The sequence below is a fragment of the Solea senegalensis genome, unplaced genomic scaffold (assembly GCF_019176455.1).
Source record: "Solea senegalensis isolate Sse05_10M unplaced genomic scaffold, IFAPA_SoseM_1 scf7180000012646, whole genome shotgun sequence".
In the NCBI taxonomy this organism is placed as follows: Eukaryota; Metazoa; Chordata; class Actinopteri; order Pleuronectiformes; family Soleidae; genus Solea; species Solea senegalensis.
In genome coordinates this window covers 211,576-234,332 of record NW_025320662.1, presented here as the reverse complement: position 1 = coordinate 234,332, position 22,757 = coordinate 211,576, and the positions used below count along the sequence as shown (strand labels likewise).

General features: G+C 40.9%; 2 protein-coding genes across 2 annotated transcripts; both read right to left on the bottom strand.

Moving 5' to 3' along the window:
* Positions 1–1,666: 1,666 nt before the first annotated feature.
* jade3 (jade family PHD finger 3) lies at positions 1,667–10,746 on the bottom strand. Its single transcript, XM_044014922.1, has 12 exons — positions 10,481–10,746; positions 8,655–8,721; positions 8,509–8,568; positions 8,351–8,433; positions 7,522–7,679; positions 7,262–7,452; positions 6,928–7,139; positions 4,545–4,712; positions 4,353–4,469; positions 3,634–4,095; positions 3,106–3,223; positions 1,667–2,639 (listed from the first exon to the last, which is right to left on the bottom strand). The coding sequence occupies exons 3-12, from the start codon at positions 8,555–8,557 to the stop codon at positions 1,846–1,848; spliced, it is 2,352 nt and encodes a 783-aa protein (XP_043870857.1). The 5' UTR covers positions 8,558–8,568; positions 8,655–8,721; positions 10,481–10,746; the 3' UTR covers positions 1,667–1,845.
* A 1,739-nt stretch (positions 10,747–12,485) lies between these two features.
* On the bottom strand, positions 12,486–20,839 carry rp2 (RP2 activator of ARL3 GTPase). Its single transcript, XM_044014918.1, has 5 exons — positions 20,539–20,839; positions 17,459–18,127; positions 16,381–16,495; positions 14,351–14,436; positions 12,486–13,206 (listed from the first exon to the last, which is right to left on the bottom strand). The coding sequence occupies exons 1-5, from the start codon at positions 20,695–20,697 to the stop codon at positions 13,123–13,125; spliced, it is 1,113 nt and encodes a 370-aa protein (XP_043870853.1). The 5' UTR covers positions 20,698–20,839; the 3' UTR covers positions 12,486–13,122.
* Between the last annotated feature and the right edge of the window lie 1,918 nt (positions 20,840–22,757).

Sequence of the window (22,757 nt, the reverse complement as noted above, 5' to 3'; positions counted from 1 at the left end):
GACATGTGATCAATCATTATCATATTTATATATCATGTTTTTATTCTGCCTCAGCACTTAAAACAAAATGATATATTAGTGATGCATGAAGTACTTTTCATTGTCCTCACAATTATGAAGTTTTAAAAATGAAAAACAGTCAAAGTTCATTTGCGATTCTGATATAGTTTCTCATTATTATGACTTTATATCTCATAATTATAAGATGAAAAGTCATAATTATGATTTTATACCTCCTAATAATGGCTTAGCATCTCAAAATGATCTCAAATATATAAACATAAATAGAATGTGCTGAACAGAAGCTCTTCACTGGTGGGTTTGATTAACTCTGCTGCCCCCTAGCGTTCATATGAAGACATGGTTTTATTTGATGAAAAATGACAAACATAAATGTAATGTTTGATGAAACATCAGTGACATGTTTGTGTTCCACAGGATTTACATAGTAATTCTAATGTCTGATGAAGACTCATTAGTCAACAGTTAAGAGTAGTCGACCGTCGGCCTTAAGCCTTTGATTTAAAATATTCTTGCAAGGAATGGCTGACCTTTAATGTTATTAGATAAAAGGCGCCGTGGACATTTTGATGTCTATGATAGTTAGGATTGGGAGATCCATCCATCATCTACTGCGCTATCCTCTACAGGAGGATACCTGTCCATCACAGGGCCATACACAAACAAATATTCACTCTCACACCTATGGTCAATTTAGAGTGACTGATTGACCAAATCCCCATATTGCATGTTTTTGGACTGTGGGAGGAAGCCGGAGAAAAGCCACACACACACGGGGAGAACATGCAAACTCTACACAGAAAAACCCTTGTTCCAACCTGGACTCAAACCTGGGTCTTCCTGCTACAAAGGCAAGAGCGCTAACCACTACACGACCACGTGGCCCCAGGAACAGGAGACATGTACTGGCAAATATCTGAGTTTTGTAGGTTGAAGCTGTGCTAGGTTGTGTAAAAAGGTTTTTTTTAATGTTACGTTCGGTTAGCTCGTCAGTCACGACCTGGAACAGCAAGGGAATATTTCTGTGTCATTGATCCTGAATAAGCTTGGATACACGTGGACAGAAATGCAACTTGGATGTATGGCATGTGGAAATAAACGTGCAAACTCTTCACATGACTCTTCGTTGCCCTGGTGACTGATGAAGTAAAGCCCATAGGAAGCTGCCTACAGCTGCCACGGCAACAAGTGTTTATTCATTTAATTCATTGTCAGCTTCAGTCGTTCCAAGTTCAAATATTTCAACTCTTGTAAAAGAAAAACTAAAAAAAACACGAATAACTGTAATGTGATGTAGGAAAAGACGTTCAGTGACATCACATGGATTTGTGCAAGTAAAACCTAAAAAGCTCCAATGATCAAACCACAGCTGTGGTTTGAACAATTTTGTGCGCGTAAACGCCATGAAGGAAATGATGACGTGTTCGCATTCACACCAGTTTTTGAACTGGATCACAAAATGAACAAACTACACAACGTCCTGATGTTTCATGAACGTGTGAATGTGTGAACATGTTCTAAAAATATCAGTGTCACATTTTACAGTAACCCTGTTAGCTTAACATTAGCCCTGTTAGCATTAACTCACACAAGTTCAAACGTTTTTTAAACTACGTTTAACTGAGAAGTAAAAACAAAACTCTGGTTCAGGATCATCACAGATTTATTTCTACAGAGTCAAACATCTTCTGCCGCAGGTCTTCAGCAGCACCATTAGTGTTAAGTCTGGTTCTGGTTCTGGCACTTGGGTCGACTGTCACAGGGTCCGGACAGATCGGTGGCAGTGGGCGGAGTAAAAAAGAAACAAAAAGCTCACATTAGCCGTCACCTTTGAACCTTTGCGTGTCTGGAGCCCAGGTTTGGCTTCCCTCGGCTGATCCCGACCTGCCGGTGCCGGTTCCTCCCTCTGGCCTCGGGCTCCGAGTCACTGAGCTCCAGGTCGGGACAGTACCCGTCACTGTCCTGGTGCGAGCGTGCGCTCTTCACTTTGTGTTCAGACGTGGGTTTAGCCCACAGTCGCTCCTTGGCTGGGCCTTTGCGTGACAGTTTGTCGGAGGCCCGCAGGTCCTCCGTGGTCCGGACCAGGTTAATGGTGGCCTCTTTGAAAGACCTGCCGAAGTGTTCCATGGCACATTTACGGAAGCTGCTCTTGTCCAGCGGCTCGTTGGCCGCGTCCTGGTGACTCGCCGTCTGACACGAACTGTCCTTCTGAACCGTGAATTTCTCTAAGAGGCCGTTAGCTTTGGCTCCGCGAGCTCGGTCCTGGTCCAGTTTGCCGTTGGACGAGTGACCGTGTAGCGCCGCGTGCAGCGCTAGCGGTTTCCCCGTGGGTTTAACGGGCAGCGGCGCGTTGTTGGAGTGGCTCGAGGACGGCAGGCGGCCATTGGAGCGCTCCTCTCTGCGAGTGTGACCGTGCAGCTGAGGTTTCCCCTGACCCAGACCCTCGCCCGCGTGTTCAGAAACATTCCCGCTGTTGTCTGGACACAGAGGTCCGTTCCCGGATTTGGAGCCATAGTTTCCGTTTCCCAGAGTCGAAGCTTTGGGCATTTTCAGCTTTAGTGTTATCCGCGGAGGAGGACGGAACAGCGTGTTCTCCACCGGGAACGAAGTGGGAAGACCTGAAGAAGAGAAAAACAAACTCATTCATTCATTCACTCCCTCACTCAATCACAGGACACCAGGTCACGTGACGTGTTGTAGTGATGTTAAACATGTGAATGTTTCATTGTGAAGAGCAGCGTGAAAAACATGGATATGAAAGTGTTCAGTCACTGACGTCTGACACGGTAACCATGGTAACCAGGGCTTCCTGCCATTTCCTCCACAGACAGTTGAACGGGTTCATAAACAATTGGCAATTATTGATTAACAAATGATAAATGAGCCGTGTGTATAATTGAAGGTGTTTATGATGACGAGTAATAACATTAGATCAAAAGAAATTCATTCAGTCATTAACTCATGGATGTATTAGACAGCAGTGTTATCTTACACAGCCTTCAAACTGTTGGGATGAAAAATGTGAGTGATGTCAGTGGAAATGAGAAATACAGGAGTAAAGGAAGCTCAGTGAAGGTCTCTCACCAGCAGACAGCTCGTGGTTGATGAGCTGCACGTGTAAATTAAACATCTGCTCCTGAGCTTTACTCTGCAGCAGCTTCAGCTTCTCACGACGACTCACCATGTAACACAGATTCCTCACCTGCAGAGAGACAACAGCACGGTCACGCTTCAGTGGACTTTGGTGTGGGAGAGTGAGTGAGAGGGGGTTCGTGTTAAAATGGTTCAACTCTTTTAATTATTGTTATTAATTAAACACCAAATAAGGTGTTAAACAGACTGTTTAACACCTTATTTTTCATCCTGTTCGGGTTTTACTCAGAATCAACAATAAAGAGATTCTTGAATCTTTGAGTTTTACTTAATTTAACTCTTTTCCAGAGAGAATAACCAGTGAAAGTTCTACTGTAAAATCACTGCAGAATAAATAACTTCATATGTGATGAATGAAGACAGAAATAGAGCAGAAAATGTGAAGTGAGAAACAGGCAGTGATGACAGAGAGAGACACAGACACTGCAGCAGCTTCAGCAGCAGAGAAAGTTCACCCACCCTCTCCAGGTCCTGTCTCAGGTGCATGAACATGCGCATGCGTGTGTGGATGCTGTCCTCGTGAGGCTGCAGCACCAGGTTCTCCTCCTCCTCTTTAGGGGGCAGCAGAGCTTTGTTGAAGTTACTTTTCCTCTTCAGTTTCCAGTACTGGTAGATGAAGTCCACCAGGCGCTGGGAGAGGCCCAGGGCCCGGCTCAGCTGGTCCATCTGGATCAGAGTGTAGAAGTCCTCCTCCAGCTCCTGCAGCCTCTGTGCTCGCTGACCCACCTTCACCGCCTCAGTGGCAGGAGGTTTGGAGCGAGCCGGACTCAGAGTGACCTCACCGGACTTGGGTTTGCTGTGTTTCAGGCAGAAAGACTTGAACTTGACCTCGTCGCCTTCGTCCAGGATGGTCTTCATCTCCAGGCTGTGCTCAAAGGCACATGTCACATGGAAAGGAGTGGTGCAGTTCTTCACGGAGCACTGAGGGCAAAGCACACAAATGTGATCATTAAAAAGGGATGAAAAACACCAACAGAAGACAGAAAAACAAACTTTGAACAAACTGCTGCTACAGCTTTGTGCAGTATAAGTCACACACTCTGTGAACATCCATCTCTTCAAAGTAAAAGCTTAACCAGGGACAATGACAGGAACTAAGACAGAATTAAGCCTATAAACATCGTCCCTGACAAATAACTCTGTGTAAATGAAAATAAGAATAGAGTGACCACACTGACCTGGATACATGCTCCTGTCTTCAGTTTACACAGACTGCAGATGAGAGACCAGCGGCTGGGTGGGATGTGAGAGACTTTAGTGATGGGCTCCATCCTCTCAGGACAGGCGATGCTCACCTGAACAACAGCAGCAGCACAGTTCAGAACAGTCTCAGTCACGTCCGCTTTCACACTTGTTTTATAAACATGTACCTCTGGGATCCACAGAGCACAGCTCACATGTGCCCACTTAGTGCCTGCACGCGTGGCCTTCATGGCGCCGCCCTTCTGGGGACACAGGAGACACTGCGGGTCGATGCCAAGGACGCACGTCCTACACAACCAGTTTCCAACGGGGACTTTAACGATGCCGTAACAAGCCTGTGAGGAGAGAGTGACGTTAGATACCCGCAACATCACCGACACGCGACAGCTTTACATAACTGGCCTTCTGAATGCAGGAAATGGAGTTTCAGAGTCTTTTCAGAAGGTTATCGAACCCTGTCTGTCTTATTGTCATTAGAATTAGGGATGCACCAATATGCTTTTTTCACCTCTGATACTGACATCTGGAGGTTTAGAATCGGCCGAGCCCGATCCGATACAGAGAAACAGCGCGGAATTTTGGTAACAAACGGAATGTCTCATTGTGTGAAAAAGACTGGGATCATTGTTTTGTGCAAGGCAACATCAGACTTGACTTATAGGGGACATATTATACCCTATTTCCCCCATTAAAATAGTTCCCTGGTGTCCTAATGAACATGTCAGTGACATGCTTTGGTCAAAATACCATAAGGATGAAGCATCATAGCAGTTTAATAACCCTGCTAAACCCGCCCCTTTCAGAACGCTCGGTTTTCGTGCATGGTCCCTTTACATGCAAATGAGACACAGGCAAACACACACCCACTTCTTCCGGGGGGTTTCTGATTTGTCCTCTTTACAGCGCTCACTCGCTCAGCTCCATTTCTCTCCCCCTCCCTCCACTAGTTCTCAGACAATATCAACATGGCAGCGTGCGCAGAAAACAGCGAGAGTGCCGTCACAGGAAGAGACGTCCTACATAAGGATCGAGCCGAACAGTGCTGAACTGTAAATCAGTTAAAAACACTGTATCAGACCGGTGACGGTATGCTCTGTAGCTGGCGATCAGTCAGTTTAGGCAGCTCGCCGCTGTGTTTGTACGTCGGTAATATACGGTCGCTGACTAAATACGGCGACCGCTGGCCACAGTCTGATGCGAAGTGGTGCGAACACACGAACACACGTTTGCTGACTTTATCCGGCACATTAGCTTCATATATAAAATCCTCTGTAAAACACTGTGATCCACTGTGCAGCCACGAACAACACACTTGTCCCTCCGCGTTGACATAATACCTCTCTTCCTCCCTCGTCTGCACTCTCGCAGGGACAAGGTGGAGCTAAGGTGGAGCTCTCCAAGTAAACTTACTGGTGGGGCGGTAACATTTGCGGTGAAATGCGCATGCTGCCGTCATAAAGCGCAGGGAATTCAACATTGCGTGTTTTATCGCCTATACTTACACTAAGGGGGACCACGAAAACATGACTGAGTATTCTTTTTCCACACTTTGGCGACTGGTAGGGCCTCCTGAGTCCCAAATATAAGTATTAAAATGGTTAAAAAGTTGATTTTGCATAATATGTCCCCTTTAAACATCTATTTCCTGTTTTTAAAAAACATATAAATGGATAGAAATGTACTGAATTACTTATTTATTTATTTATTTAACTCATTGGCTGCCAGCCATTTTCAGAGCAGTGGCCGAATTGACACCAATAAGTTGTTAATAACTGTGCAACAGTACAGCAATCTTAAATAAACCAATAGCTTCACAAGCTTGATAGACATTCAAAATAAACAGTCAGTTCTGTGTTAATGGTTTAGTTTAGTGTAAAAATGATTTTAACATCCAACACAAAAGCAGCTGAATAAACTAAAATAAAAAGCTTCTGGATAGAGGTCCCTCATTCCCAACGAGCAGCAGCCAAGACGACGCGCTCGTGTTCTTCATCGCCTTTGTCCCTCACAATCACGTAGACTTTGCTCAAAGGAACTTGTCAAACATTTCCATGATGGTCGCTGCAATCCCATCACTGGTGTGTGACCCACGGAAGTTTGTTGCGTTTAACACGTAACTCCCATCCAGCCAGTGAGCTGTCAAACTTAAAGTGACACGGGGGAGCTCCAGATATCTGTAGTAAAACTTTTATCAACCAACAGCGGTTGTCCGTCCATAACGGCGAGCGCCCCTCAAACATTTACAGGTTTTGCAAGTAGCCGTGGAGTTCTGTTGTCTGAGGTCGTGTGAAAAAGTTCCACATCATTGATCCTTTCACTCACTTCCATTTTGAAAACAACGTGTGCTTCCGCACGCCGTGCTGCTCGCACACGACGTCACTCACAGCGCGCAGAATAGAATTAGACTGAATAGATCGGCCCATTGTCACCGATACAAATGTGGATCGTGCATCCCGACTTAGGCCGATCGTTGACCGCTATCTAACCGTCTGTCAGTTAGCGTTTTCTTCATGAAAGCTTGAGGTGAAGTGGGCGGGGCCTGGTGTTTACCTGGTGAACACAGATGTTGCACTTGTCACAGAAAACCATGTCGTTTCCCTCCTCGCTGTCAGGAGAGCGACACACGTCGCAGATGACGTCCTCGTCGTACTCGATGCCCAGACCTTCCACCGTCTCGATGGCGTGGTTCATGTTCTCGTGACACTGCCGCTCCAGTGCCTCCATGGCGCGTTCCATCGTGAGCTCGTCCACAGGCCCCTCCCCTGAAAGAAAAGAGACACAACCAAAAATCTAAATCCTTAGTGACTCTAAACCAACCGTAAACTAACTTCATCTTCATCTCGCCTTCAACCTAATAGACGTGACTGAGTGTGCTTCTTCTCACCCATGCGCTGCAGCTGTGTGTTGAGCGTGTGCAGCCAGTGCAGGTCCATGTCGTCCAGGTCGTAGCGACACATGTCCTCTGCCAGCTCTTTGATGTTGACGTACCCGGGGTCGGTGGACTCGTGGCAGGAACACTGGATGTACTTCCTCTGGTGTGAGTACAGGACTTCCTTTGACCGCTCCGCAATCACCCTGAACACAGATGACACCGGTGAGCTCAGAGCATCTTCAGAGACGTGGTCTCAGAAGACCCAGCGTTACCTGACCGACGGCTCGGGGACGGTGTCTGGACTGGCAGGAACCTGGACTCCCTTCTCCCACTCCTGCTTCCAGGTGTCAGCCAGCAGGTAATAATCCTCAGGAGGGACGTGGTGAGAGTCCGGAAGCTTCATGGCACTGATCAGGTCTTTTCTGAACACCTGCAGGACACAAGACACATCCACTCATCCATGAGCTGCTCGGTCCAGAAAAATGTCCACAAACTAAAGATGATTTCTTTGTTTTATGGAACAAAGAAAGCAGAAAGTATTCACATGTAAGAAGCTGAGACATCACAGAAACCCAAAAGCAATTAATTTATTCATTGATTAATGAACACGTCAGAGGTCAAAAGGTCACAGTAATTACACAGATTAATAAAGAGTAATTTTGTCTTAGATTGCAACCGAGCAATATTTAAAGAAAGCAGAACATGGTCACATTTAAGAAGCTGAAAAATCACAAAAGGTGATTTAATTTCACATTATATACAATAAAAAAATACTGTTTATGATCTGAATTACAAATGCACTTTTAAGTTTAGACATGTGGTGTATGAATTATTTCATGCTTTAAACGTTTAGAAGACTATGAAATCATCTCACAATGACATCACATGGAAATGATGAGATCTTGTTTTTTTCCACAAACTAATTTTTTTTTTATATGGAGCAAAGAAAGCAGAATCATTCCCAGGTTTGACAAACATGTCACAGACCAAATGTCTAATCACTAATAATCAAAAACACTTCTCTTATGTGGATCAGCTGTTGATTTCACCACCAAACTCAATGGGTTCTAATAAAAGAACAGAGTTCTGTGCCAAACTTACTTCAGCTGGTTTCTTGGGGTTGGAGGCCGGGGTTCCAGGCTTGCTGCCATACTTGTGTGACGAGCAGAAGGAGGTTGAAGGACCTAAATAAAGAGAAAATTATAAATCATTCATAAAAACCCGACACAAACAAATGACAGACGTCAGCTGAGACTCACTGTCATTGTCAGACGAGTCGCTGCTGCTCGACGACCTGAGACGCTTCATCCTGTAACATCCTGCAACACCACAGGGTGTTAAAACAATTAACACAGGGTTTATTTCATCATCCACATGTTTAACTACACGATCATGAATGACTCACCATAAAGTTCAGATTGAAAAGCATGCTGTGAACTCCTCTGGTGTTCAATAACAGCTTAATGTCATACCTGCACAAGAAAAGAGAAATAAAAGGGAATATTAAAAGGGATAGTTCAGGGTTTTTAAAAGGCGAGGTATATTATTACTAACACCTGCTGAGGTAAGTTTGTCTCTGAGGTACAGAAAAAAAAATGATTTTATCCCTTTAACAAAAGACTTGTGCAATAAAATCTATGTCAGTTTAAGTCTACGATATCTACGTCACATGTTCACGTCTTTATCTCATTGTTAGACTTTTCCAACAGGAAACTGAAGTTTGTAAACTACTCACTCTCCCACACCAAAGTCCATTGAGAAAATCTGTGATTTTAGCTTGCGGGGACACAGGAGCTGCTGGTCTACTGATTTTCTCTATGGACTTTGGTGTGGGAGAGTGAGTGGTTTACAAACTTCAGTTTCCTGTTGGAAAAGTCTGTCTAACAGTGAGATAAAGACGTGAACAAGTGACGTTGATATCGTAGACTTAAACGGTCTTTAGTTAAATGTCTAAAATCAGTTTTTTTTTCAGCAGCAGCAGCTTCAGCAGCAGCAGCAGCACAGTAAACTGTTTCAACAGACAGGACATGCTTCACATTCCTCATGAGGACAGGACGGGTGGGGGGGTTCGTGAAGGCAGTACCACTCTATACCATAGTGTAAGTAAAAACAAGCACAAGATGTTAATTAATTCAAAGCTGAAGCTTTTAAAGATAAATCTGCATCAAACACTAACAACACACACCAAACCCCATAGAGAAAATCAGTGATTTTAAAATCACAGCACACAGGAGTTGTTGATCCACTGCTGCGTCCATCACTAACTTCAAAGGTCTTATTATGTCAATTCGGCATTATACAATTCAGGTTCAGACTTATATTAGGGACACAAAGTGACCACACGAGGCAGCAGCTCATGTGCCCCCACCGGCTAAAATCACTGATTTTCTCTATGGACTTTGGTGTGGGAGAGTGAGTGGTTTAAAAACTTCAGTTTCCTGTTGGAAAAGTCTGTGTAACAGCTTACAGGAATACAGGAGCTGCAGGTCTACTGCTGCCTCGTGTGGTCACTTTGTGTCGCTGAAGTCAATCCAATAGTGGGATTTTAAATGCCAAAATCACCAAGAAAAACATTAGAACTTAGTGATGGAGGCAGCAATGGATCAACAACTCCTGTGTGCGGTTAAAATCACTGATTTTCTCTACGGACTTTGGTGTGGGAGAGTGAGTGGTTTACAAACTTCAGTTTCTTGTTGGAAAAGTCTATCTGACAGTGAGATAAAGATGTTGATGTAGAGACTTAAACTGATGACAACAACTGTTTGTTGATTAAATAAACAGCACTAGCAAGTCACTTATGTAAAATATTAATGACCTTCTAAATCCACGATCATCAAAATGATGTAAAATTGCATTGTGGGTTTTTTTTAATCGCGATGTCGGACACTATCATAAATCGTGTGGTTGGCGCCAAACACTCGGTGTGTGCGGCCTGGAGCGGCCGGCGGGGCGGGCACTAATGGCTGCTGAGCATGGAATCAAAGGAATCAAACATGGCGCCACCGCCGTCATCCAAACATGTCGCTTCCTTCGTGTCACAGCATGGTTTGTTGTTTAAAAGCAGCGACAAAGGAACCGTGGAAGAGTTTAACTCCACAGAGAGTCTCGTAAACAAACACACGCACACACACAGTGACTCAGCAGAAGCTCGAGGAGCAGCAGCAGGAGGAGGAGGCCCCGCTGCTGGAGGAACACACACGCTCATATTGTCCATACTTTCCTCCATCTTACCTCCACTTTTCCGCGCTGCTCGTCTCTTGATGCCACGCGTATGTCCGTCCACAGTGACCGTGTTCATGTAAAACAGAGGTTCCGTCTCTGGTTCCACATTAAATCCTGCTTTTTATGTTTGAATCTTCTCTTCTGAGACTCGGTCCTCCTCCTCCTCCGCTGCACAACAGCTCTATTGTACCGCGTTTTCTGCCGGGTCCTAAATCCCGCAGAGTTCCTTTCATCCTAGATGCGCTCGATTTGTTTACCGGCGTCTGCCCTCTACCCACTGACAGGGGGAAACAAAGCCACAACCCAGGTCCTGTGCCGGATGGGAAGTCCGGCTCTTTTCAAAGATTCGTTTCCTTTGGCTCGGCTCCTGAACGTCTCTTCACTCAGAACCTTCAACCTAATTTAGAGATTATGAATGCTTTGTGTGTTATTAAGCATTTAAATCAGTGTTAGCCTTATTTTTATGCATTTTTTTCCCCATTAAGGTTAATTAAGGTTAATCAAACCTTTGAATGAACAACTGAATACAGAACCTGAACCAAACCTAACCCTGCACTGAACTTTACAAACTCCATTATCTCATGCTGCTTCTTTTTCCTGGTTTCTTCACTTTTTCCCTGGCCCACTTGTATCTAGACCACTACACTTCCCCCTTCCTTCTTTTACATAATGGTATGACCCTAGTCTGTCCTCCCGTGTCACTGGCCGCATGGTGTGTCCATCAAAATTAAGTTCTGGAGCAGGGGCGGCAGAAGATCTGGTTCTCCCTGACAGGAGTCGGCTCGTTCACGAACGACACATCACTAGTCCTTTGATATTAAATGGAACCTTTTCTGTCATCAACACTGACCATGTCAGGACCAGTAGTCCTCATGGAAACCAGAACCTGGTCATAATGAGGCAGAACCTCATTTCAGAAGAACAGGTTTAAGTTTAGGACTAAGAATTAAATTTTAACTAAGGTTAGTCATTAACTGGTTATGGTTAAGGTTCTTTAGAACTTGCTGATCCGATACTAAAATAAAGAGTTGTAAAAGTAATTTACGTTGTTAGTTATATTATTATATATATTATGTACGTTTACTGCACTACATTTCCTGTAACTCTCTTTGTTACTCGTTACTACCAGATCAAATCAGAAGAAGAGTTGGTATTATGGTATGTATTTATAAAGAGCTTTTCTAGTCTTGATGAGCTGCTCTACACGACAGTTTTCACCCATTCACACATATTTCATAACCCATTCACACGCTGCAACATGGTCTTAAGTGTCTTTGCTCAAGGACACATATAGACGAGCAGAGCTAGGAGTTAAACCCACAACCTTCCAATTGAAAGACAACTGGCCCTACCACTGAGCCACCATGGCTCAATCCTAACCTGAAAGAAAGAAAATGACTTTTGTAAATGTCATAAACTTTAAGACTTTTAATTAAGTAACATTAAAAAAAGTGACTTTAACTTCTACCAAAGTACTTTATACACGACTGACTAAAATGTGACATCATCATACTGCCGGACTGGTCAGAGAGTGACGTCACTGAAGAGTCATGAGTGCAATGTCCGACGAAAGCATCAAAGCCAACACTGTCCAACTGTAAATGAGTTAAACAGTCTTAAAATCCTGAAAACATGCGTTGCACTCCAATATTTAGCAAAGGAAAATAAAATGAAACTAAAAATGTCAATATTTGACAGAGGAGTCTGGTGTATTTAGAGACAGCACTGCTGAAAGCCGGCCATCGTGAGCCCAATCGTGACCAAGGACTGAACCATTCTGTGAACAAATCTTTTTAATGATTCACTTTCACCCAAAACAACTGCTTTACAAGTCACTAGTTTGTGTTTGTGTCGCGGAGAAAACCACATCACCACAGTTGCATGCAGCCGTGCTGTGATGACTCCGCCCACTTTGAGGAGGAGCTATGATGTCATGGAAACAACGCGACTGATACTAAACTGAGTGTAGTTAGACGAGTGTGATGGAAAATCGTCATAGGTCAGAACGTTTACATGCGGAGGAGAAAATCCATTTATTTAAAAAATAAATCCAAGTGGTACACAATACAACTTTGACTAAAAATGATAAAGTAGAACATGAAACTGTTTCTATACAAAAACATCAAGTAGAATATAAAAAAATATTACAAAATATTTTTTTTTTTAAACGATCATACGAAGTGGCTACATGAAAATATTCCAGCACTTTTTTCTTTTCCTTGTGAAAACATGAATTTGACTTCAACACTCTGAGCTTTGGCCTAACGGATACAGCACGTTTGAAAAATATACGTCATCTAAAGCACATGCATGGATAAATCCTCACATTTATATAAATAAAAAATATTTCTCTCTTGTGCTTGTGTGTGTGGGTTTTTGTTTTTTTTTCCCCACCAACTCAAACGAACCCGACATTTACAGCAAACGACTACATTCACGATCAATAAAAGCTTCCAAATCAAATACATTCATAGAATAATATAAATATTCACAGCATCAGCAGCAGTAAAGTCACGATGTTTACAGCAAATCAATCTTTACATTCAAACATTCACACCTACTTTGTTTCTGGAGAATGAAAAAAACAAAAACGCCACTGGATGGCGGCTGCTTTAGAAAACTCGTACACTTGTTTTGTGAAACACGATAGTTTACAGGCCCATCTGCATGTCTGCGAAGTTGAAGAAGTTGTCGACATCCCGGGACGATGTGTTTTTGTTGTCGGAGACAAAAACCTGCACGAGAGAAAAACACGTTTGGGGAAAACTAAACATGAATCCAACAAGTAATGACTGGGTTACACCCTCTGGTGGCACCTCCAGTACTGCAGTGGCAGGGCGCAGCATGGAGTGATGGAGCGACGACAGACAATAACGAGGTATGGAACAATATTTCCTATCACAATTATCCCGAACAAAATAGCTATTTGCGATATTATTGTGATAATTGTAAAAATCCTCTAGATTTGTAAGTTTGCATTTGTGAACATTTTCGGAAAACATCGGCTACATTTAATAATTTATATATTTTTTTAAAAAGACGTACATTTCCAAAAATGATCAAATGTAATGTAACAAAAACCTCCAGTGTTTTAGGGCGCGGAGCTTTGACCAGAGGTCCAATGGGAGGGAGGGATAAAACCAGCTCCCCCTTGTGGCACTTCAAAGAAAACCACGACTGTCAGCTAAATGAGCTAAACTTAATTTTGCTTATTCACGATTTTCCCCATGAAGGACATTCACCACCGTCAACTTGCTGCTAATGCTTTCTGTTGCAATGTGTAAGAATATCGTAAAACAAAAAAAGATGAAACATTTGAATCGCACATAGCACTAAAAAGCACCGGCAGTAAATTGATGGTAGTGATTCTTTATTATCAGGATAATCGTGAAAAAGGAGAACTGTTTATATTTTACACGACTGACATGAGTGATTTATTCTGAAGTGCCACAAGGGGGAGCTGCATATTATTCCAGGATTTTGCAATTTATAATGATCTGGTTAAAGATTCTTGTTTTTCACGATGTCTCCCATCTGTGATGCAAAAAAATAATCAAAAATGCAAAAGTGGTTTAGATTCACGATATATTATCGCAGCGATCGGTTTTAAACTCTTCAAATGTCTCTAAAACAAACTGAAAAGCAATGATATTTTTTAGCTTCACAGATTTTTGTAGAGAAAAATGACGTGAAAGATACAGCTCCTCAGGTTCCTCCCCACTTCCTACACTTTGCAATCAAACAAAAACACAAAGACGTTTGAAAGTAGAAAAGTGTCCCCTGTGAGTATCGCAGGGACGACGTCACCGCAACAACGATGACTTGACTGCTTCTGTTACTTGACTGTGTTTGTGAATGAAAGATAGGTGGCGCTGTTACCTTGGTGCCACTGAAGATGTCATTGGCGATTTTCTTGCAGGCTTCAACGACTCCGTCACCACTCAGCTCCAGCGCGATCACGGGACCTTTAACGTGAAAACAAGACAGGAATTGTTAGGAGCGGAAATCAGCAGGGACGCCACAATAAAACATTATCACCATATTTAAGTAACGATAAATATTATCACCATATTTAAGTCACAATATTATCAACATATTTAAGTCACATTTAACTCACGAATATTTAAATCACGATATTTAAGTCTCAATGTTTATGTCACGATATTTAAGTCACAATATTTAAATCACAATATTATCACAATGTTTGTCACGATATTATCACAATGTTTGTCACGATATTATCATGATATTTAAGTCAGGATATCATTGATATTTAAGTCAGGATATCATTGATATTTAAGTCACGATATTATGATATTTAAATCACAATATTTGTCATGCAACGATATTATCACGATATTTAAGTCATGATACAATATTATCACAACATTTAAGTCATTTGTTATGCAACGATATTATCATGATATTTAAGTAACGATACATTATATATTTAAGTCACAATATTTAAGTCGCGATATTATCACAATGTTTAAGTCACGATATTATCATGATATTTAAGTCACGATATTATTATGATATTTAAGTCACAATATTGTCACAATATTTGTCATGCAACAATATTATCACAATATTTAAGTCATGATACAATATTATCATGATATTTAAGTCACATTATTGTCACAATATTTGTCATGCAACGATATTATCAAGATATTGAAGTCACAATACAATATTATCACGATATTGAAGTAACAATACAATATTATCACGATATTGAAGTAACAATACAATATTATCAAGATACAATATTATCATGATATTTAAGTCACAATATTATCACAATACAATATTTGTGTCAGGATATGATATTATCATGATATTGCTCATATATTGTGATAAAATCACACAACTCTAGTGAGTACTTGGCGCCATCTAGTGGACAGAATGTCAACTGATTTTTTTTATACTAATCCACAAAAAGGTGAATGTTTATTTGTAAGGTCAGTTGAAACATTAGATGCTTTAAAAAAAAGCGATACTTAGTTTCACCACGCAAAAAATTGCAATGTTTGACAGAATGGATTTTTCCCACACCTCTGCTTATTGCAGTTAAAGTCACAGTCCCAACATTAACAAACGTTTTTCTATGACGTTTTGTAAAAGATTTCCGTTTCCGGAAATGTCTTCATCCACCAAACCACTCTAAACGCTGCGGTACACTTCAGGCCTGTAGATGGTGCTTCTTTTTTTTAAATCACTGACATTTGTCAAAAGTGTTTTATGACACATTTTCCTGTAAAGGAAACAAAGTCAGAAGAATGAGATCATTTCCTGTTCTGAGTCAGAAGCTCATTGAAAACATGATTCATGTGATTTCTGAAATTTTCTAATGATTACATGAAGTAAGATTCTGCTTCTGTTTTAAAGCTCATCAAAAAACAAATGTTACCTGTGGAAGGAGGAGTTTTGCATATTTGAGCTTTGAATATTGTTTCTTAATGAATAAATGAAGACTTTAAAAAACAAAAAAGTCATTAAAACAAAAACGGGAAATTCAGTTTTAAAAAGATGTTCTTGTTTCACTGGCTAAACCGACCTTAAAATAACTTCATCTAAACTTAACCCAAATCATGATTTCATTCTAAAAGCAAGTAATCTTAAACCAACTTATATCTGAAACTTGGATTTAAACCAACCATTAACGAAGTTATTCAAAAGATAAAAGCTTAGCTTAAATATAAACCTACAGTACCTTAAATCCTAACATTAGTAAACCTAACTTCATCTAAACTTTAAACCATTATTTTCTTTAATCGATATAGATATAATATTAGGTGTATTTCACACATTTATTCACCATAATAAATGAAATAAAACCAAACCTATGCTCATGGCCAACTTTGTGAGCAGCTGATGAGTTAGGAGGGAAGAAAACAGGAACAACTTACCTTTGGTGATCCACTCCACCAAATCATCTGCACTGTTCTGGAAAACCCTCTTCACATCTTCAGGTCTCATGGACACCTCTTTAGTCTGGATCAACACGAAACCTTTAGCAGTTGCCTGTTTAGATGAGATTTAAGAGATTTTTACAGGAATCCTCCTCATATAAAGATCCAGTCTAATGCTTCTGTGACACAGTAATGAACAACAGCACAAACACGACTGGAATTCACAGGGAGCACACAACAAAAAGTCATGAACACGCAGACACTTTTCATAAAGGAGTTTTTTTATCTTTGACCCCAATGTTGTTAATGACTTTAACACAAGATTAACCTGTGACGCAACTCATGAGATTAAAGTGTCACTGACTGAGCTGTGAGCGCCCCCTGCTGCTACAACAAATATTTTAGCCAGTTGACAAAAAGACCATACCAGTGAAATCTACGTCAGTTTAAGTCTACAATAGCTTAAGAACATGTTCGAGTCTTTATCTCACTGTTAGACAGACTTTTAAACTGAAGTTTGTAAACCACTCACTCTCCTACACCAACGTCCATAGAGAAAATCAGTGGTTTTAGCTGGCGGGGACACAGGAGCTGCTGGTCTGTTGCTGCCTCGTGTGGTCACTTGGTGTCACTGAGGTAAATCTGAAAAAAGGATTTTAATGGAGGCAGCAGTGGATCAACAGCTCCTGTGTGCTGTGATGTTAAAATCACTGATTTTCTCTATTGGCTTTGGTGTGGGAGAGTGAGTTATTTACAAACTTCAGTACCCTGTTGGAAAAGTCTGTCTAACAGTGAGATAAAGACGTGAACATGTGACATAAATATCGTAGACTTAAACTGAAAGTGGATAAAAACTGTTTCTTTCCTGGTTTAATTTCCAGCAGCCATGTTTTCACACAGATGATTGTGCAGCGACAACATGTCAGCACCACCAAAAACCTGAACTATCCCTTTAATCTCAGAAAAGTGGAGGTCATTTAATCTCCTCAGTATGTGTGACACACACGCACGCACACACACACAGTGTCACCACCTGAGCTGTTAAACGAAACCAAACTTCCTCTCACTCCCTCACCTCGTCGATCATTTTGCGGGCGTTTGCGGTCGTGTATTCTCCGGCGAAGAAGACAAAGAGACAGGACTCGTCGCTGTCCTTGCGTCTCCCTCCCTTTGTCAAAGGCACGATGCTGCGTGACGCATCAGAGGAGATCCGCACAGACTTGAACTCGGACTCCGAGTCTGGCGCGGGTATGAAGTCCAGGACCGCCGACGCCTCTGGCAACAAGCTCCAGTTGTTCTCGCCGGACACGGGCGTGAAGTCATGGATGTTGCTCCAGTTGTTGTTGAAGATGCTCAGGCCGGCGTCCTTGAAGTGGAAGCCCAGCTCGGGGTAGTAGTACTGGAAACAGCCAAACTTCATCCCTGTGGACGACTCAATGATGGGCTGAGTGCTGCAGCACAGGAACACATCCATCTTTTTACAGTCCCGTGTGCGAAACTGCTGACAGGCCACCACACACTTGATGTCTTTACAGTCTCTGAAGAACACACTTCCCTTCACGGGTCCCAGGAACACGCGGCAGTTAACACAGTCGTCGATGGTGATGGTCGCCGCGTGGTCGAACACGTAGATGTTGCAGTTCTCACACTCCTGGATGACAAACTGCTGCCCGTTCAGTTTCCCGGGAAGACGACCCACCGTCATGTCTTTGAGCTTCGTCAGCATGTAGTCTTTAGGATCCACCTGCATGCGCACACACACACACACACACAACATGAAGGAGACAGTTCAGCTTTTCTGAAGAATATACACATAATGTGCTGTACTGAGCGCCCCCTTCTGCTGAGGACCAGCCTGACACAAGAAAAAACTCAGTTAATAAAATCTGTCAGTTTAAGTCTCTGATCTCCACGTCACATGTTCACATCTTTATCTCACTGTTTCCAACAGGAAACAGAAGTTTGTAAACCACTCGCTCTCCCACACCAAAGTCCATAGAGAAAATCAATGATTTTAACATCACATCACACCACACAGGAGTTGTTGATCCACTGCTGCCCCCATCACTAAGTTCAAATGTCTTATTTTTGGACTTTGATGTGGGAGAATGAGTGGTTTACAAACTTCAGTTTCCTGTCAGAAAAGTCACATTTTGTGTTCTCACTAGCCACACAGCAGGCTTCTGCCCAGACAGACTCCGCCCACACCTTCCTTTGATTTGTATGCAGGTTACCGCGGCAACCATGGTAGTGGCAAAAAGTATGACTATCACAGAGCAGTCTTCCACCCCGTTGCTATGCTTCTTTTTATGGACAAATCAATTCACAATAATAACCTGCAAAGCCAGTCTTTGCGCCACCTACTGGCAACAGGAAGTACACCTTCAGTAACAAACAATGCTTCATTTCCATGAGGCATTCAGGGTGTGGTCTGCTATACACTGCCATCATTTGTCATTACTATTACCATTATTATTATTATTACATCATCATTTCAACATTTGTTTTTACGTTCAACGTAAAAATTGAACAGAACTTTTGTTATGAAAAGTGAAACAGGACCATAATGAACGGGTAAAACGGACTGGTTTCTTTTCATTAAAGGCAGCAGACACAAAGAGCAGTGAGAGAAAGCGGAAGTGAGTTAACGCCTGTGAGTGTGTGTGTGGTCAGCAGTGAACACACACACTATGCAGTAATCTGATTATAAGATGAAGTGAGAGGCTTTGAATCCACGACTCCTGTGAGGAAGATGATGTTGAGTAACAGTGTGAACACAAACACAGGTCAACGTTGTAATGAAAGAAACTCAGCAGGTAAACAAAGTGTCCATTTAGTTACAAACACAAATACTGACAATAGTTAACGTTGCAGTTCATAAAACAGTGTCACTGACACACAGACGCCATTGTCCAATCTGCGAATTAAGTAGAAACCTGCGTTTTATTCACACTGAAACAGAACTTTCCTTGGAAGATCTTTTTCTTGTACAATCTTAAAAAATATCTTCATCCATGCAAAACCCCACCAATACAACTCTAAATAAGCTGTGATACATGTGCCAGGCCTGTATGTGGGGCTGCAACGTTGCCACAGAAATGTGCCAAAAATTAAGAAAAAGACATGGAGCAACTAGTGGTGCATTCCATTTGTAGTCGGAACTCTGAATTTCCGAGGTGGTGGAACGTTACTAACTCAGGAACGCTCCCTAAACTCAGAGCAAGACTCCAGAAAATGTGAATCAAAAGCTGATTCGATACAAAACCTTTGCACTTTGATTCTGAGTCTGATTTTCCAACGTCTGACCTGTACATAGCCTGGTCCTGTATAAATCCAGGTCCTGATCCAAAACCACAGAACTTAGACTTAGGCTTTTTAAAACGAATCGATTATCTTGATAATCAAGATACGAATCAAAAGACTAATGAATTATTTATTTATTTATTTATTTATAATTTATTAAAATTGCTGTGATTTCCATGTAGAGACAGTGCATATATGAAGATGTGATTCACATTAACGCTGAACAAAATATTAGCATTTTTTTTTTTTATTGTGAAAATAGTAAAAAACATTCCTGAATATTATTTTTATAAGATTCTTAAATGTCTGTGGGCGGAGTCTTCTGTGCATCCTACATTCTTTGTTTGTACCTGAAAATGTGCAAAGCAAAGATCCAAATATAAACGTAATTCTGCTCATCTTCTTAAAGAATACAACGAGAAAACAAATATATTCCTAATATTACATATTATGTTATGTTAAGAACAGCAGGATGCATAGTTGTTGAACATTTTAAGAATTATAAGAATCATAAATAAACTCTTCAGGGCCTGGAAAGACAAGAAAGATGCAGCTCCGACTTGTGGTAACTCTTATTAAATCATTTTCAGTGTATGTTGGTGAAATTAACAGCGTTTTCGAGTCAAGAACACATACCGCGACGTACGATATAATCGTATCTTGCCCCGCCCTTACGTGTCGCTGCAGGTTAATCGTGAACGTGGAGTCTGTTCACTGAAAATTGGCTTCCTGAAAGCGCGTGACAGACTGCTCGGCTGTAAGAACAGCTAAACTTGTTAGCATGCGTCAGTTTAACGGTAAATGTCGTGACGTTATCGTGAATTTGTGGTTGTTCTGTTGTTTTTTCGTCACCTTCTCTCGCTTGTCCCAGCTGTATTGCTTCGGAGCTTCGTCGCTGTTGTTGCCAAGGGGAACCGCGTTGCCCGTCGTCGTTTCGACGGTGGTCGTCGTCGGAGTGCGATCGTCTTTCTCCGACTTTCTCTTGGATTTCTTGGAGAAGAAACAGCCCATGTTTCCGCGTCCCGGCGGGTTTTCACGCTAAAAAAAACTGCGGCTCCGCACACGAAAAACACGACAAACGTGACGCTAGAGATTAGCACCAGCACTTTAGTTGACAAGATTTTTTTTTTTTTTAGCTTCCCGTTTCCAAGCGTCATTTCTCATCCAATCAGCTCTGCGCTGGTCCTTACAGTAGCCAATCACAGAGCAGGGTGCGGTGACGTCAGCAAGTGGATGATGAGGCGTTTGAGTATAAATCGTACAAAGGAGTTGTTGTGAAGCAGGTACGTAGTTTATAAGATTTATACTTACATTTAAAGAAAGATTTCAAATTTAAAATGTTTAAAATAGAAAAAATAAACAATGCAAGGTCAGAAAAACAACAAACACGTGTAGAAATTACATTATTAATAATATAAACAGTTAAAACATCTTGAATTTCCTTTGGGATTAGTATCTATCTAAATTAGTCGTGAAGCAGGTACATAATGTATATTAATTATACTCCAATCTAAAGGAAATGAGAAAAATGGCTCATTTTAAATGTTTAAAATAGAAAAAGGTGACAATACACGATAAGAAAATCAACAAAAATGTAGAAATGATATTAATAATATTACAAATACTGATATAATATAAATTAGTAAACACAAGAATTGCCAGAAAACAGAAAAAAAAATCCATAACTACTTTAATCCAGACTATGGTGACCATAAATTATTATAAAAACATTATTATCCAAATGCAAAAATCTATATTTAAAAAATTAAATGTCTGACAAATTAATACAACTCTCCCATCTCACAAACTTCTAATGACTTTTTTAAAATTGTAATTATTTTATACGATAAATTGTTATTATTATCATTATTATTATTATTATTATTACTATTCGTCATCTTGCTGCTATTGCTCTACCTGTTGTGTACATTTGTCTGTCTATCACATGTATTACTACACATAATTATAATGGTGACTTGTTTATTTCATTACCACCATTATTGTGATTATTTATTCCTCTCCTTTTATCAACTTTTATTATCATTTTGGTAGAACCTGTTTTAATGCACACGCTCCTGTGCACAGAAGTAGAGAGATGAGTGTGGAGAAGAGACATCATATTTTTTTTTTAAATCACATATTATTTTTAACACAATACAGTAAAGATACAAGAAGAAAGTTTATTTGAATTATTTGAAACCTCGACATAAATGTAAAGTTTTATACAAATAATACAGAATTAAAATGACATGCCTTTTTTACTTGAGTTACTTGAACGCATCGTCATCTACACATGGGACACGCCCCTCTGGGTGTCGTCATCTTACCACAAAGCAGAATTTTACAATATGAAATGTATTGATGAAATAATGTAATGTAAGAATAAAGTGATGACATTAAATTATTTAAATGCAAATATGAGATACAAGTGTTTTGACACAAAAATAACGTTTAGAAACAGGTGTGAATTGGAGTTATAGTTGAAAAGAACAGAGTAAAACACAAAAAAATACAAAATGACTAACAATATGGAAACAATTTAAACCAGACTGATCACAAATAATCTGTATAATAAAAGATAATCATTCTTCTGAGGGACACTCTGAAATCTGATTTCACATCCTATTTCAATAAAATCTACATCAGCTTGTTTACGGTATCTTAAGAATATGTTCTCGTCTTTATTTCACTGTTAGACAGACTTTTTATCAGGAAACTGAAGTTTGTAAGCCACTCACTCTCCACCAAAGTACATAGAGAAAATCAGTGATTTTAGCTCGCAGGGACATAGGAGCTGCTGGTCTACTGCTGCCTCGTGTGCTGCTGCTGTGATGTTAAAATCACTGATGTTCTCTGTGGACTGTGTTGTGGGAGAGTGAGTCGTTTACAAACAGCAGTTTCCTGTTTGAAAAGTCAATCTTTTGATCCACATTGTATTATATGCTGTGAACGTTTATAGATATGTACCAAATGAAGTTGGAGTTCTGACAAAAATATGAATGAATGAATATAAATAAATGATGAAAACTGTAAATGTTTTTGAGACATTTTAATAGTTAAAAGCAGATTTG